Raw genomic sequence first — 18,667 nt, forward strand, 5'->3', positions numbered from 1 at the left:
AGCTGACATTGTTCAGGGCTGCAAAAAGGCTGGAGCTGCTCCATCAGAAATCAATAGATACAGAATCCATTACAGACTCAGGCAGTTAAAGTGATTCGACTTTGGTAGCTGAAGGCTCTTTTTTTTTGTGTGTGCATTTGATTTAAAAAACAATACAAGATTATTCACTCTTACCAAGTTTCAGATCGGTGAGGTCTGCACTTTTCCTTTCCTGAATGGTCCCCTCTGGATTTATTTGCAGGATTTTGTTGAGAGTGAAAATCCAGTCATCCATATCCTGTTCATTTTCAGCTGCCAGCACAAAGTATGTGAGGTCATTCATTTTCAGCTCAAAGGCATGTTTCCTAAGCCTGTTATTCTGTTGGAACGAAAGGAAAGGAAAGGAAAAAATAAACACCAGAACCAACTATAAAAAGGTACCAAAGAAGAAGTCCATCTTATGGATGTCTACATAGCCATTCCTTATAGGTAAATTTCAAACAAAATTAACTGACTTTAAAGATTCTTTTTTCTTAATATCACAGAAAATGAATTTACGTTCATTTATGTTGTGTCTGTATATCTAACATCTGTTCAGCCATAGAAGATCTAAGACTATGGCCAGTAACACTTCAAACTATAGTAGGGAACATCTCCTAAGTGAAATAATGAAAGACCTCTAATGGGGAAAGTACAACATTGCTACATGATTCATTGCTGAATACAGAAAATAAGGTCTGAATCTCCTATAAGTCACCACTGCATCAGACACTCAAGAAGATACCAAGCAGGGCTAACCAACATTCAAATTTGTGCTGTGGAAAGAGGATGGAATTAGTTCAACAAATTAAATCTAGCAGGCAAGTGAAGAAGTACATAGTGAAAGACTGTTCCACTTCTGACTGCTGTGGTTGGAAATGAATAACTAAATGTGAACAATTAATGCAACCTTCTTTTTCAAGCTACTTACAGATGCTGCAAACAAACTTCATAAAGGTCATGACTAATTTTTAAGTATGTAATGAAGCTAGAAATATTGTTGTTAGGATAAGAACATTTGTAAATACATTTTTTTGTTTTTGTTTTTGAAAGAACTTCTGCATAATACCAGTTAGACTTTGAGTAGAAATCAATAAACCACTTCAGAAGATGTGAACAGGACAGATTCCTCCATGAGAAAACATTACAATGAGCACTTTGAAGTGTTACAAGTGACTATTGCATTTTCACCGATTCCTCACAGGACACCAGAGGTGAAAATACTGCTGCCCAGTCACTGCATTCTGGCCTTTTAAAGTACAGAATAGGAATCTAAACCCAATATACTGACAATAGACTTAGCTTTGTTATTACCAGATTGTACCTGCAGTAGATAGTTGATCCATCAGTTTCTGTTATGAGAATTAACAGCTGCTTAGTTAATGAAACAGCTCAATAAAACTGAGTAGAATGATCTTCTACTACAGTATGTTTCATTCCTCAAATTTATCAAATGAGCGAGGCTTCCAACTGTTAGCCTTATGGAAATAACCACATCAATTGTCTCTTTCCCTTGCTTAAATCTGGAAGAAAATTAATGCACCCTACCTCCAGTACATAACATAATTTTTACAACTACTGACTATGGACATCAGTGTCACCATTCTACATTCCATATTCCAGAAAATTGCCCTCACGTGCAATTATTAGGGCATTGATGACGCATCTAACCTTAGACTGACAGATGAAAACCAACTCATCCATCTCATACTTGGTCGTTTCACTCTTTTTCTTAATTCACAGTCTTAAACAAAATGACAGTGGTATCCTATAGTTTTACATACCAGAATTATTTCTGAATACACAGAACCGCAGCCCTATATCAAGTTACCCAGAACAGCATCTAATCCAGCAGTTCACACTGGTATCATCTTTTGTGTATGAGAAAGAGAGGCAAAATCTGAGGCTTATTAGCAGTGAAGGAGATAGAGAACACCAGACATGGAGAAAAAATTCCATGAACAATTTTGTTTTTGCAGCAGCAGAGATGATTTAGAAGATTCCTACCCAATCTGTTGTTAATCACTTGCTCCAGTCTTCATACTGCGTGTCATGACCCAGCTCAGGAATCAGCAAGACTAAACAACTTCTGGAGCTACTCGGTCAATGGAATCAGTCAAATTTAGGTTTTTCAAAATTGATTCAGGCATGCATGCCTATGTCTGTCCTTTTTAAATTCTGCTACTGAAAATTCTCTTGTTAGGAAATTATTTTCTCTCACATACTTTATTGAGGTGAATAATCTTTCAGGTATAAAAATTTTAATTTGCCCTATGCAGGGGAAGAATACAGTTGGGTTTTGTAGCAATTCATTCTTGGGTGTCTGGTTACATTCTTGATTGCAGTGAAGTGACTGTAATCCTCTAGTTACTGCACACATTCACATTAATGTAAATAAGTAAAATTTTACTGAAATCTATTTTAGATAATAAATCACGAGGGCCTGGACAAGAGTTAAATGTGGAAAAAAATGATGCCAAGAATCCTCAGCTCAATCCTCAGTGCCCATTCAAAACTTTTAAAGGTAGATAATTTAAGTGGATCGTGTATACAAATTTATGCACAATCCGTGAAGAAAAAACACCGTGCTTCAATCTATCTTCAGAAAAAGTATAAAGATCACTAAAAAGAATGCACTTGTCTGTATTGTGTCCTTCTGTTTACAGACATGGACATGATCTTTAGATCAGGTCCTGTGACACTATTAGACATTATCTAATAGAGCAATACATCTTGCATGCTGAATCCTAAGAACAATGTGGCAGGAAAACTTCAATATCCACTTTTCCATCTGCACTTCAGACTTCTGGCAAGCAGATGAGGTCTACAGCAAAGGCTCTGTTTCAAATCTAAAGCCAACTACTTTTTTTCCTGATCAGTAAATAGAGCAAAAAAACCCAAAACCCCAAATTCCATTTCTCAGTTTCCTTCTCTGTAAGTCCTTCCATATCTATATCGACTGTGGACCTTGAGGTTAACTTGTATACTTCAACACTTAATTCCAAGTTTGAACTTTCTTTCAGAAGGAAATTCCACAAGAAGAAAAAAGATGAGCTATAAATGAAACAACAGGCTGTCTAATGCCTGCAGGGTCATTCTTCCAAAATAAAAGAATTGTTTTGAAGGTGCTTTGCATTTAATCTGGAGATGTTTTTTTTCCAGGATGCTTATTGCAATCTAGTAAACTCTATCAAATGAGCTCAAAGTCATTCATATTGAGTTAAATGTGCTTAGCAGCATACAGCTCATAAAATCAGAAATTTCACATCATAGTTCCTCTAAGCTTTCAGGTTTATGCAGCACTTTCTCCAGATTCTGTTTTCCCTGCCTATAGCAACTCTAATCTAAGTTTTGTTTTTCAGTCCTATGACTGAAGTTCACCACATTTTTATAGCAGTTGGAGTCTTTAATGCTGATACTTGCACTATTATTGCCTTGGCTAAAGCTCTTACTTTTGAGTGAAGACAGTTCATAAATTCATTCATCTCATTCCAAATGTCAATTAAATAATCAAGAAAATCAGTGTCTGGTGGTAGGTGAGAGGTGAACTTACAGTTCAAACTGTTCTGGACAATTAGTAGGAATGCTATAGATTTGGAAGGCAGATGTCAATGGTCAGAAGGATGATTTCAAGCATTTCTTAAGCTTTTTTCTGCCAGACGTTAGCGAAAAAGGCCAGAAATCTTGCAGTCTAAAGATTTCTGCTACCATGGAGTGTCATCAGAAAGAACACTGAAGATCAGGCACCCTCTGGGCCAATACTTAATCTACAGCTAAAGCCACACTTCAAGGACACTCAGGTCTTAATGAGGGTTCTGGCTGAGACCTGTCTTAAAGGAGAGCACACAATACCAGCAGGCAAGAGCAAGCAATCATTTTTTCCCTTCTTATAAACGACTGAGCAACACCAACTCACAAGATCCAGGATGACCGTTACTCTAAGCTAAGCAAATATTCCCTTAGTCACTACTAACTGCTCAGCTGAGAGCAACTCCCTCATGGCTGTACCACTGTGTCCGTAACTGCACAGAGCATGTCTCCTTCATGCTGACCACCATCTCAAACACACATAGCCCAGACTAGCACAAGAACGTGTGCAGACATTAAGCATTTCTAAATAGGATTCCTGTGCAAGTTCCAGCTTTAACAATTACATAGTTCTGTCTCCTCCGTGGCTTTCATCACACATCCAGGCCACCTCTTAGGTCTTTCAAGCCAATGGGCTGACAGCAGCAGATATCACTGCCCTGCCACGTATTTAGTCTTATCCTGTCCTGCATCTATTTGAAAAAGAAATAGTTCATGGGCTACGCAGCGTGAACTGCCATTCCCTACAGAGGATCTTCAAGGAGCCTATTGAATCATTTAAATAATTTGAGACTCAGGAAATAGGATTAATTTTCTACTTGTAAAAATGAATGTTCTATAATCTGAGTCTCTTTATCCTACAAGTACAGTCTTAGTAAGAAAGAAGTAAAACATGGCAGCTAAGAAAGCAATTTCAGTGAAAATAAACTTCTAACGATATTTTTCTCATGTGTGCCATCAGCAAAGAGTACGTACTCATCTCCTATCATACTTCAGCCGTATCTCTTGTATTCTGCCAATCTGAGCATTTGCACCAATTTGAAGAGCAAAACAAACGGCATTTTCTTTCCACACAACTGATAATGAGACCCATCCATGTATGTTCTTCTGTGTGCTGCCACTAATTCTTATTTGACACCAAAACAATACAATGAAAAAAAATTAGACTTACCTGTATGACTCCTGTACAGGAATCCAAGAAAATACATCCCTTTGGCTCCTTAGATATTTTTTCATCTTTGTAAAAATTCATAATATATGAGTTATCTGACAACTGTGTCAGCTGGAAGTAGCGCTTTTTGAATGACTGAAGTGAAGAAAAAAAGACAGTTGTTGAGCTGCAAATTGTTTTCACTGATATCTGATTCACAGGGTTTAAATAAAAAGCAATTTCTACACACATTTCAACTGCACTATTCTGGAGACAATTGCAATATTACTTTAGGATCTGTTGAAGCAATGTAACCATGTCTAATCTGAGATACAAACAGATAAATGACAACGGCAAAAAAGTGTGCCTCTATGGGAGATATAAATTGGAACAGAATAAAGAGTAATCCAGTCCCCTTACCCGAACAGTGATGCTATTGTTTACAGTGCTGTTGAAATTCCCTTTATAAAGCCATCCGGATTTGAAAACTCCTGCTGCTAATCCTCCTCCTCCACCACCGCCACCTTTTGAAGATGAGTGGGATGTTGTATCCTAGATGAAAGACATAATTAATACTGCATTGACAAAAGAAAACTGTAATGCATGAATATCTAGTTGACAACAAATAATCATCCTTACATTCCTCTTAATATAAGACTTTATTAATAAGCCTGCTGTGTATATGTTGCTCCACTAACTTCAAAGTTATTTAAAATGTCAAATATTTTATAGGAGATAATGAGTCTCCATTATCCTTTTCCAAGGTTCTAAAGTAATAGATAAGTCTCCAATGGTGGAGAAAAGAGAAGAAAAATCAGAATACATACTTCATCCTTATCTACATCTTCATGATCGATTTCAAAGGAATGTGATGGCAGTTTCTCTGGTCTACAGTCATTTCTGGGAGAAGAGGAAAAAATCTTTTATAGTATTAAGTAAATAAATAATTATAATGTATCATCTACTGCAGGGAGGCAACTATGCTGGGTACCCATCAACAGAATACCTTCCTTTTTCTATGATTCTATATTCCTTTGAAAATCAGTACATTTACAAAATAATGCTTTTTTTCTAAGCTCCCTTCATCTTTTTTTTTTTTCCCCAACAATACGAAGCAGCTCCTCCATATAAAAGATAAAGTACTATTACTTATTCTATTCTCTGCTCTTTCACCACAAGAGACAACAAAAACTAAACAATTCACAGAGAGAGGTCCCATTAAAGGCTGACAAATGAAGCAGAATGAACTCTTCTGTAGCTTTTTTTAACCAATAAAAACATTAGGACATTTGCTAAAAGCTTCTACATTTCTTTAATATTTCAAGATAGATATTTTACTATTCAATATGATGAGCACAAGCTTCAGGTAATTTTTAGAAAGGCAATCTTTTAGATGTGGTGCCACTTAGGAGCTCCACACTATAGATGGTGAAACAAAACTGAGAATGAAAGAGCAAAGCACTTAAGCACGTGCTTATTTTTAGGTAGTTGTACCATCCCAAAGTACTTTGCACATTGCAGAATTAAGCCTTAAGTAATAGTCAAACAATGCACTTGGTAAAAGATATTTTTAAATTGAGAAAAAAAACAGATTTTTCTGTGGCCTAACATCAACACTGTTTTTGAATTCTTGAAGATTAAAATCTCATCTTGAAAATCTTTACTACTGATATGAAAAAACTACAGAAGCTGTCATGGTAAAAGCCATTGTTTGTTAGGAAGACTAATCTTTACAGAATATAGTTTCATCTACCCAGACTTACAATGTGAACAAAGAAAGGCCATGCTGTCATACACGGGAGCAAACAGTATTTCAGGAACCACATGCTCATAAGCTAATTTGCTCTGTGATTGTGATGTTAGCAAACATTAGCCTACACAAGCACACAGTGTTACAGTTAAAAAAAAAAAAAAAAAAGGGAAAAGGAAAGGTAACTGGCTCTTTTTCATTTTCTGTTCATTCATACACGAGTTATAGATTAGGAAGATTAGAGTAAAAAGCAATACCTATCTCCTCATTGCTTTCTCTGTTTCAAAAATCAGTGATATCATGCCTTCAGCATCCCATTGTACTCAGAAAAGCCAGGATAATGAAATGCACACAAAATACAAAAGGACACAAGACACTTTATTCTCTGTTTTAGCTCGTTCCTTTTTCAGTGTTTAATGTAAACTGATTAACATTGTGGAGAAAAGGAACCTCTGCAATCTATTGCTCTCTTTGACATCTATGAAGTGCTAATACTCTGAATCCCCTGGGCTTGTTCATCACTCAGAGCCAAGGATGCACTGCAGTGCTCACAGAGCCTTTGTGGGACTGCCCACTGCCACCAGCCATTGCACTGGTGGGGAACACCACAGCCTTTGCTTGAGGACCTGTGCCAGTAATAGTGGGGCAAGACACTGAGCTACTGAGAAAAACAAAACAAAGCAAAAGAAAAACTGCTGCTATAGGGGAAGGGAAGAAGGCACAGGGAAGGAGGAGCTGGATTGCTATGGTGTTGAGTGCCCTGACACTGCAACACTGCAGTGCTGCCTGGCTCTTGTCACCCCAATGAAAAGGCAAGCCTGTCCCATTAAACCACAGACCTTCTGCAAGCCTGAGCACATGGTGTGCTTCTGAGAAAAAAGGAAACCCTTCTGCCCTCCCAGAAGAGCTGTATGAGAGACAGAAAAGCACTAACAGCCAATGCTTCCGGTGGCAGAGCAGGCACACCATGGAAGCAAAGACAATATCAGTGGTTCGGGACAGGCAGCGTGAAGGTTACATCAGTAGAAACAGGTTTTGAAAAAACAAAAAAAATACTATATTTTTCTCTTTATCCATACAAGGTCTCAGGTAAAGGTCCAGTAATCCATAATGTGCTACCCCTACAGCTACGAGAAAAACCCAGCTGTAGGGACACTTTAGTCTGCAGTGAGATCACACAATATCCTGCAGAAGTGTTCCCTCACTGACTACACAGGAAACACTCATCCACTCAGGCCTCTCATTCTCCAATTTTTCTTCCTTTTCTTATGTGGGACCCTATTCTCTAGGGCAGGCAGATAGAACATGTCCACGGATTCTCTTTTTCTTTCCATCTACTACCTCTTCAAACTCATATAAAATGCAAGCTTCTAAGGCAGTGGAACTGAAATACCTACCAAACACTGGAGGTTTTCACTTTATAAACGACAGCAAAAAGTGTGCTAATGGCTTTTTCTGTTTCCAGACATGCTGTCACCACAGTGCACACGCTAAGCAAGTCCTGGTTTTCCTCCACCCCTCCATTTGCTCAAGAAGCAAGAACACACACAACAAAGCATAAAAAATGATGTAAAAAGAGGTAGTGAGAGCTCACAGAGAGGAATTTAAGGGGTAAAGAGATCTGAAAAAAACCTCAGAGGAGGAACACACTCAGAGAAAAACTAAAGTAATACCTAAAATTTTGTTTGTGTCGTCCACATGCTGTTCAGCTCTAACCCAGCATCACAGCACTAATTTACAGAAACTGCATCAAGACACTGCACCTTCTCCAGGTGGTCTGCACTACACTGTGGCTACTTCCTGAACAAAAAGGATCAATGGTGGGAAAGGACTTTGGTATCTGACAAAAATCTGCTGCACTATGAAGACATTAATTGACATCTTGTATGACTATCAAATAGCACACTGTGTCCTCACACACAAAAAACTAGGAATTCCTTCCAGTGCTACTGAAGGCTGCCGAGTCTCAATTTTTGTGTTTCCAAATGCAAAACCCCATGAGAAGGTCCAGAGCACCCCTAGTGAATGGGAGTTCTTTAGCCACAGCTGAATTGGGTGTCACATCTCATGATGCAAAACTAAAATGTTTATCACTCATCCAACCTTCTCTATTAGAACAATCTCCTATAAAAAGATTTGAGACAACAGTATTGAGGGGGAAGTAGCATCTGACACATCATAACATTCCTAGAGCATGAACTCAGGCAAGTGACATTAATCACCATATTAAAATACCCTTCAAAGAGGATGTCCATAAAGAGCTAAAATGTACTTCCTAGCAGAATAATACAACCACGTCTGTCAAATGCATATTTCATAAGAATGAAAGTACTTAAGGTTAAATGGAAAACTTCTGCCCAGCAAACATTTTTCTTTAGCACTAAATGCATTAATTTTATAAAACAATCATTATATTGGATACATAAGAAAAGGCACTTTTATAACATCAATTAGCAAAACTGCTCTCCCTGGCTCTTTGTACTACCCTAATCACCAATGTGCAAGAGAGAAAGCAGATTGGTGGGAAGGCTTACAGCACAAAACCCTCTGAAAAACACATCTAATGGGACCACCAGAGTCAGTTTATTGATTCCTTCCACGATAGCATCACAGAATAGGAGGGATTGGAAGGAACCTCCAGGGATCATCAAGTCCAAATGCCCTGCTAAGAAGGCTCCTACAGCAGGCTGCACTTGTGGGTGTCTAGGCTGGTCTTGAATATCTCCAGAAAAGGAGAACCCACAAACTTCCTGGGCAGCCTGTTCCCATGCTGGCTCATGGACAACCTGTTGCCCCCCAGGTCCTTTTCTGCAGAGCTCCTCTCCAGCAGGTCACGTCCCAACCTGTACTGATACGTACGGTTATTCCTTCCCAGGTGCAAGGCTCTACACTTGCTTTTGTTAAACCTCACCTGGTTTCTTACTGCCCAGTTCTTCAGTCTGCCCAGGTCTCGCTGAATGGCAGCACAGCCTTCAGTTTCAGCCACTCCTCCCAGCTTTGCATCATCAGCTTACTTGTTGAGGGTGGCCACTATCCCTTCATTGAGGTCATCGATGAAGATATTGAACAAGACCAGACACAGCACTGACCCGTGGGTAACACCACTAGTCACACGTCTCCAACCAGACTTTGCACCACTCAGCCAGTTCTCAACCCACCTCACCGTCCACTCATCTATCCCATGCTTTCTCAGCTTTGTTATCAGGGTGTTGTGGGAGACAGTATCAAAAGCCTTGCTGAAGTCAATTTAGATGACATCCACCGCTCTCCCCCCATCCACCCAGCCGGTGATGCCATCATGTAAGGCTACAAGGTTGGTCAAGCATGATCTTCCCTTGATGAATCCATGCTGACTATTCCTGATGACTTTCTTGTCTTCCAAGTGCTTGGAGAGGGCATCTAGAACAAGCTGTTCCATAGGTTTAGTGCAGACTAGTCTGCATCCAAGCCAAGTCCAGAGCACATGTTCGAGTGCTTGGTGTTATGTGCGTGTAAGCACTGTTCTCATCCACTTTCGAATTTTTACGTCTCAAAATTACAAGAAAGTAGGTGGTAATGCTGCTGTCTTGGGCATTCAGGGAGTTCATTCACTACTCTGTAAAACAGCCCTTAGGGTACAGGACATAAACCTCCCAGAAGTGGGAGTATGTGTAGGAATACATGCAAAAATGAATGAACACCAAATTCCTAATTTCTTTCCACTCGCATTAAGGAGATTGTTCCTCCCACTCCCTTTACACTGATTTAATGTACAAGCACAGACAGGACATTTGCTTACCCAGACAGCTGCACATTTCTGCAGCCACGTCCCATGCATTGTACCAGCACGCGTACTCACTGCACACAGACCTTCTGCACTGTGCAGCTATAAACCCCTAAGCAAAATCCTACTCCTCTGGCACACAGGGTAGCTAAAAGGAGAATTAATCCCAGTTAAAGGGGAATGACATTTATGCATTATTAAAGAAAACAGAAGCTAGCTTTCTGTATCAACTGTGCTTTGAATATGCAAATACGCACTTAAGGTTTGAATCAGCTCTAACGGAGTTTGTTGATACTACTGAATTCTGCAGAGCCTTGAACTTTTGCTAAAAGACCTCTTCTTCCCCTTTTTAAAAATGCAAGCCTCTATAAATACAGTAAAACAAGTACAGAATATGAGACAAAGGAAAGCACAAATAAGGACAAAACTCAGCAAAATGACACAAACCTAACAGGAAAAATAAAGAAGAACTTATGCTAGATCTTACTGTGGTAAATGTCGAAAGTCTTCTGAATACTGTTCATATTTGTAGTTCACAACATGCCACTGAGAACTGTAATATTTACAAGCCTAAAGAGAAAATAACAAGAATTAATTAAATAAGAAACTGATATCCCTGAAAGAGAACTGGTCAGAGCCCTACAGTCCCTTGCATGTGGCAAACCAACACAACATGTTCTCACAAGAGAGCCCAAATCAAAAGAAATAGAAAATGGACATATATTTACAGTGAATGATCAGTTCACATCTAAACTACACAGAGTCAAGATTCAAACAGGTAAGTGGCTTTTTATATTGTCTTGTCCCCAGACTGCCTTAAAATGTCAAATTCTTAATGATTAGTTATTGATTGTGGAGCCAGGAGTTGCACTCAATTATTCTTACAGGTCTTCTCCAACTCAAGGTATTCTGTGACTCTAATTCTACTATAACTGTTTAGGCTCAAAAAGGCTAAAGAAGAGATAAAAGAGAAGAACCTATTCCCCTCTTTTATAGAAGAGTGCAGAGTTCTCGAAAGAAAGTGAGCGTCACATTCCCACATTTATGGAAGCACAATTTCTCTTCTAAGTCAAATGCATTGAATCATACAAGAGTGTGGAGTGGGGGGAAGCTGAAAACAACTTAACATGCGTTCCCAGTTCTCATCACCTATTCTGTAGACATCATTTATTTATATCACCAGATCCTCAAGAGACACCCTGCAGTTTACGCCTGACCTGCTCCATGGACATCACACATTTGTCTGTACCTGTTTCACTGTCTAAGTCTTCCATTTGTAAATGCATTTGCCTCACTCTTTTTATTCCCTGCTATTGCAGCACAAGCCCTCTACTTGTTCTGCCCCTAGGAACTGATCTTCATTCTCTTAATGTTCGGGAATATATTAACAGGATTATTATTTATCACCAGGGTCTCATTTTCCCCATCACACTGGATTTGCTCAGTCACCTCATGATCTCCCTGCAGCTTTTATTTTCTAAGAAAATCTTTTAGCTGGTTTTGCATCTCATCTGAAATTGTTCTTAAAATACAAATCTCCCCTAAACAAGGAAAGCAGACCTGCACAAAGACTATAGCAAAGAGTTTCGCGATGCTGTCAAATAAATCAGATTAACTCTGTGATTTACTCAATACAGAACTTTTATCAGTGGAATTAAACATGACAGTTAGATGAAACAAGATGCATGAAATATATGTTTATTGATAACATACACATTCATAACAAGAAAAATAACCCCATGTCAGAATTTCCAGCAATCCTCACTACAGAACATAAAATGAAAATAGGTAACCACACTACATGCTGAAGAATTTCCCCTAATGTATTATTTTCTTCCTGCACTTCACTTCAACATTTGCATCAGCACATATAAGATGGACAGGAAGAAAAAAAAGAGTCCTAAAGCCTATCAGCAGAAACCTCTGCTGAAGTTGACAGGGAAGAGAGAATCAAGAATGAAAATGTGGGGATCTACAGTAGAGAAAAAACAGCGACATAAAAGATAATTGAATCTCAGGTGAGAGCAGGAAAGAGTCTCACTAAAAGGTATGGGAAGGATGAGGCCGCAAGAGGAAAAGAATAGAATAAAGAATAGATCAAAGAGACTAGAACACAAAAAGCTAAGCAGAAAAAGTGGGAGAAGAGGCAATAAAGGGACAAGATGAGTCACTCCATTTGGGAGTATTCTTTCTTTCTCGCCTGTCTCTCCTGATGTTTCCATGGGAGTCACTGCTTGCACAGTGGTCTTTGCCCCAGGACAGAGAGGGGATTGTGAGACTGCTACTGCAGTCTGAGATGAGCTGAAAGCCTAAAAATTGTGTTTTTTGAATTACTCAGTGCTGGCTTGCCAAGTCTCCTTTTAAGTCCTGTGTAAAGCATACAGATATATAGTCACAGGTGAAATTAGGAAACGATCTCAGGTGTGATCAGTCTTCTGCAGCACCTTTGTTTCTTTTAGTATATGAAAAAGAAGGTGAAGAAGTGGATGCACAGTAGTAGGCATTTCTCTTGGCACTAAAATGGAACAGAATATTTCAACACAGCCACATGCATCCTGCAGTAAAGGGATTCCATCTGAAACTAAGATCTCCTTGATCTGACATAAGCCTTCATTTTCTTTCAGACACGAGATGCAGAATAAAGCGTGACTACTAAACAGTATAAAATAAAAAAAACAATTACTGATTATCCAACAATGAACATGCTGTTCTGGTATTGTAATCAGCTGACTGTGCACCTTACAGAGCAAAGCCCGCAGCCTACACACGACAATCATGTTCCTACACAGCTCAGACTTTAAATATTAAAAAAAAAACACAAGAAAACACTTTTCTTATGACTCTCCAGGAAATTCCTTTGTCACTCTTCTGTTTGCACGACCAAAGTTTTCATTTAAACTACTTGCTATTCACCTGGGTTACAAGAATACTCTTACAAGGGCAACATGCACTCTGCTATACAAGAGCCAATGAAAAACTCATTCATTGAGCCTAGTGAGGAGGAGCACGGACTCTTCAGCTCACATTTCACCCTCCTTCTGCTTGGTAAACGTGAAATGATCAAGTCTTCTACAGAAAGGGCATCTTTTTCCCTGTGGCACTTTCAGCACTAAGTATTCTACTGAGTAAATGCAATTAATGCCCACAGAGCATTCTCACCACAGTCTTTTACTGCAAACATTACAGGCTGATGTGCTCAAAACATAGTTGGGAATACCATATAGAGCAGGTCACAATGTTTTAGCTTATAACCATAAAGGTTTATTGTGCTTCTCCAAGAAAAAGCTAATCAAGATAAAAATCAAAGTGGACAAGAAATGCATTCAAGTATCATTTGGAAAATTCACAGAAGGCAAGTCAATCCAGTGCAACAGCTACTGTGGTTGTGTAACTTGCTTGTGGTGGCTAGCCATTATAAAGCAAATCTAGGTTTTAAAAAAGAAATATATTAATACAAGATGACAGCATTTTCTATTCGGAGTATCCCAACTGAAAAATCAAATTCTTCTGCAGACTGCACTGACTTTTAAAGATTTTTTTTACTGAAAATTACTGTAAATCTAATTTTAATAGTGAGGAAAAACACCTATGAGGAGCAAGAAAAACCCTTCTGGAAGCAGATTTCACTGAAGATCCCACTGCTTTTGGCAAATAGCAGAGGCACCACTGTACAGCTGTTCAGCTCAAGGGGACTGCGGGGGAGGAAAAATACAGGCAGAGAAATGGAAGCTTTGGGACGTGGGAGGGCTGGCACACGTCTGCATGAATGTTCCTATTCTGCTGTTGACCAGGCAGGCTGCCCAACCCATTCCCAAGGGACCTATCCAATTCATTTCTTCTTTTCTATTGTTTTGGTTTTCTCCTTGCCCAGCTAGTTCAATTTTTCCTTACAGAGACTGACCACTCTGTGAACTTTTTTCACCTGTGTCTTCTTAGCTCTGGTTCTGGTGATGACAAAGAGCAAGTTCATAAAGACTTGCCCTGCAATGCCAATGAACATTTTGAAAAAGAAAAGAAAAACGGAAGTGAGAGAAATACAGCTGAAGCAAGCATCTTGGTACTTTTGAAAGTAACTGGAGTTCCTTTCCTCTGCAGCTTACATTCTCTCTAAGCTCTAGGTGTGCAGCCACATGTATGACAACAGCTGGTTAGGGAACAACTGCAGAGAAACTGCATGCCAAGCGCCCTTCTGCCTCCTTGCATGCTCTGCAAAGTGAAGCAAGAAGCAGGAGATGTTAAAGAGGAAGGTGCTTGGAAACTGAAAGCAGAAAGACTCCAGAGCTGGAAGGAGCCACAGGGCTGAAAGGGAAAGGGAAGCTGCAGGGCACGTTCTGCACCCTACCCCGTGATCAGTGACATGCAGTGCTGCTCCCAGCGCTGTCCCCACTGCCCCTCCTGTGGCCCCTGCTGCAGTGACCTGAGGGACAGTGCTTTGTCCAGTGACAATTAAATTGTCTGTGACATTTACCAACAGAAGCTTCCATGTTAATTTGGCTTTGAAACATATCAGCACAATGGGCACGAGGCTGAATTAAAAGCCTGAGAAAACAACTGCACTGACACACACCGTTTCCAGTAGGTATATAGAAGGCTGTGGCTCTTTTAACACTATGATTAATAAACCTCATGTTTAATAATGACTTACAAATCCCGTGGAGAAAAACCGCAAAATCTGAAATAAAAAGAGCTGCCAGGTGAATGACAGGGGTGCTAAAAAACCCCACACAACTGACAACTCCAACTTTTGTACCTAGAAAATCTACACAGGAAATGAAATTTCCGTAGTATTACACTGTTATTTCATTGTGATGCTGTGCTTTTCAGCCAGCACTATTTCCCTGCTCCAAGGATGAAGCGTGAGGGCTACAATTATACCCACAACTGAGAAGTAGCCAGTGCTGGGGTGCAGGAAAGCCCTTCTGATCCCCAGCAACTCACTATGGAAGTTTGTTACCTCTGCATATTCAAGAAAACAAGAGTTTGGAAAGACTATATTAGGCATATTCTCATCATCTACAAAGAAAAATAATTATATTATTTCTCATGGAGTGAATGAAATTATAGACCATGCAGGTAATGCTGGCATGAACGCATGTAGCAGATCCTGCGAGGAGTGAAAAAATTCCAAATTCAGGAATAAACAGAATACTACAGTAAAACATTCAGGGAAGTTAAGAATACTTAGAAAACAAGTAATGAAGACTATTTTATTCTGGCTTTAAGAACTCTGTAAACCTAACTTTTCCTGGAGCCTTAGTTACTCAAATTCTTCCTGCCTACACAAGGTGGAAAAAGTCAGAAGGAAAATATCCTAAGAGCATTTCAGCAATAGGAACAATAGATTCTTAAAGGATTTTTTTTAGAATATACCTAAGGAGTGTAAATAAATAAAGGTACCCAGATGTTAATCAATCAAAATGTGAAATATTCTCCTTGCATCCTACAGAAAATATTTAGTTCTCAAAAGACTGTTATTAGTTTTTTTTTTTTTAAATCTTTATATTGCAGTTTCAGCAAAAAGAAGAATGTAACACAATTTATTTACAGTGCATCCTTATGTCTCGCTCATTACCATAACACCTGAACGTTCCTCAAACTTATTACAAGTTTTTTCTCTCCCTGATGAGAACTGTACATAGCAGACTTGGCATGGGCTTCCTTGGAGCTTGGTAAAAGGATGGGAGAGACAAAACATTTTAGCATTTTATATGAACACCCACACCCTTAAATATGTTTGAGTGCACCAGTGTCAGCTAACACAGCATCAGCAACGGGGGACTGCTGCCTAGCAGAAGGCAACGAACCCATGGCAGCAGTCTGGGCTCCGAGGAACCGCCTGGGGCAGCTCCCAAGGACCTTCTCACTCCTGCACAGACCTGCAACATCTCCAGTGAGCCAGATACCACTGCCCCTAAAATGAAGCCCTACAGGAGGTCTGATGTACTTCTGCCTCTTTTCCAGGTGAGATATGACAATATTGTTGTAACAGGAATTTTAAAAGCACTTAAAGTCCAAGTAAACTCAAAATGCTGCAGATTAACTAAGAAGTGACACAGCTGTGAATAACCAAAACAGTCATTATCACTCAAAATGATTTACCATGCAAGTAGTTTTTTTTTTAATTGAGGAATTTAAACCCAGTACTAAGAGCAATGAACTAGTCAAACAGTGGCAAAACTTCCTGCTACAGATGGATAGCCCTTTAATTCCAGCTTCATGAGACCACAGTACATCTGAAGAAGGAGATACTTCCTTCACTAAGCAAAGTGTTTGCTCTTTCACAGCTCTAAAAAGAGAAGTGAAGGTCACAAACTCCAGTCCTGCACAGCTACCCAGAGCTGCTGAGCACCAGGTGGAACAGGGTGTGCTGCTGGGTCAGTACAGATTGCTGCAATCACTGAGGCAGACTACAATCATAGATCTTCACGGCACCCCATGCTCAGTTTTACTTAGTTTTGGACTGGAAGCCTAGAGCTTAATTTTTTTTATGTATTGCCTTTGGCTTTGTGACAAAGTGGAACATGCACATTTCTACTTCTACACAAGGTCTTATCCTGTGATTTTCCATGCAGTCTTAGCCCTTAAATACTGTTTTTTCCACTATCTGCCCTCAAGTTTGGCTTACTGATATTGCAGAGAAAGGTAACAGAGCTGCTCAGTATGTATTTTACCAGGCTGTCATTAACATCCCCTTGGAGTACTCAGCTATAATGACTCCCAGGTTTTGTGCAATAATGTTCCATTTTTAGATATACCACTTTCTCTGTAAAGCAATGAGGACAGTGCTGGACTTGTTACTTGAAGAACCTTAAAATAAAAAGCAGACCCTAAAGTGTTGAAAGGGCAGAGAGAATTCAGGAAACATATATAATTCCATAAGCTGTGTTATCTTTTAACCCTCCTGTCATAACAAAAGATGGTGAGGTTCGGGCTACTTGAGCTGGCATTAAGTTGTTACTGCTCTTTCTAGACCTGCTGCTGTGGAGAAATAGAGCCTGTAAAATGTCATGTAGAATAGAATTCAACAGCTATATTTCTAATATTCTTTCTTCTAACCCGCTGTGCTTCTCTCCTACTGACTTTTCCTCTGCAAGTTATCTTGCAAGCTATATTACATATGAAATAGCCCACACTTATTCAAAGTAGAAACCCAGGTATGCAAAAACCCACCTGTGAAAAAAGGCAAAGAACACATACATTACTGGCTAATTATCAAGTGTTCGCAATTAAATTCTTTATAGAAGAAGGGCTGAAAACTTGATTCTATACGTCTGTTCTGCTAATACAAAGGACGGGCTATACTTCACATTTATAGTGAAAGAAGGAGAAGGTTCCAAACAGTGGCTGAAGCAAATTCCTTTGAATGGTGCAACCACCAACATCTTCCATGTCCTTCAAAGTAACAAAATCAGTGACAATCCAAAATATCCCTGAGGTAGCAAGAGAGCAAACAATATTTCTTTTGATCTGAGCCAAGGTATGGAGCCAACATAACTACATTTTTAAAAAAGTGATAGCAAGTAATCACACCTAGTGGGATTCTAACTGCTGTGGAAGAAGTTTGCTTGAGTTTATAATGGAAAGGTAGAACAGATTCTGTATACTGGCAATAAACACAAGCTTCTAGACACCCTTCACACTTTCTCAAGTAGTGACAATATATACTTCAAATAAGATACATTGTAATAACAGTTTGAAATCATGTCAAATATTTGTATTTTTTGAAAAGGTATCAATATTTTTTAAGCTCTAACCATTCAGGGCACCAGTGGTAACATTTACGTGAAAATACCAATACCAATGGACTAGCAGTGGCAGGAAATGAAGTTGGAGAACAGTAGAATGAGGAACGAATTCAGTGCCTTTGCAATTTTTCTAGATACAGCTCGGAACTAGCATCTACAGCCACATTATTAATCTTTCCTCATCCAAAATTCAAACCTGCTTCAAAAATCACTCCAACGATACTAAAACAAAGAGGATACACACTTCAGACCTTTACCTCTTTAACAAACAGATTTTCTGCTTTTTGTTCTGCATCTTCGGGTACAGAAGGATACAGCGTCCTGATTTCCAGTGAAATTGTATCTATCTGACAATAAAAGAAAGAAAAAAGTTAGCCATAATGATGAGAAACAGCAGTTTTGTCTCACGAAGGCAAAAGAAACAGGATCATTGGTGCTTTCATTTCTCAGTTTTTCATGCAGCCAATACACACGCACATGAACAACTGTAATCCAACTCCCTTCCTCATACGTTACTATCAGCTAAAGCATTAATTACAAGCAAAAGTACTATTCAAACAGATTTCTGGGAACAAGCTTGTTCTAATCTTGCATCCAGCAATCCCCTCTCAGATGGATCACTGGACACTGCACAAATTAAGCTTTTTTTTTTT

At 39.2% G+C, this 18,667-nt stretch overlaps 1 protein-coding gene across 1 annotated transcript in view; it reads right to left on the reverse strand.

Annotated features, from left to right (window-relative positions):
- LOC100538484 (dedicator of cytokinesis protein 10) overlaps nt 1–18,379 on the reverse strand; it is a gene marked incomplete at its 5' end in the record, with an annotated part of 53,223 nt that extends 34,844 nt beyond the window's left edge. Inside the window, 6 exons of the mRNA XM_019618860.2 lie at nt 175–358; nt 4,778–4,912; nt 5,177–5,308; nt 5,584–5,656; nt 10,757–10,839; nt 18,272–18,379. Coding sequence (XP_019474405.2) covers nt 175–358; nt 4,778–4,912; nt 5,177–5,308; nt 5,584–5,656; nt 10,757–10,839; nt 18,272–18,379 — 715 coding nt within the window. The remainder of the gene's footprint in view (nt 1–174; nt 359–4,777; nt 4,913–5,176; nt 5,309–5,583; nt 5,657–10,756; nt 10,840–18,271) is intronic.
- Nucleotides 18,380–18,667: the final 288 nt, after the last annotated feature.

This window comes from Meleagris gallopavo, chromosome 11 (assembly GCF_000146605.3).
Source record: "Meleagris gallopavo isolate NT-WF06-2002-E0010 breed Aviagen turkey brand Nicholas breeding stock chromosome 11, Turkey_5.1, whole genome shotgun sequence".
NCBI lineage: Eukaryota > Metazoa > Chordata > Aves > Galliformes > Phasianidae > Meleagris > Meleagris gallopavo.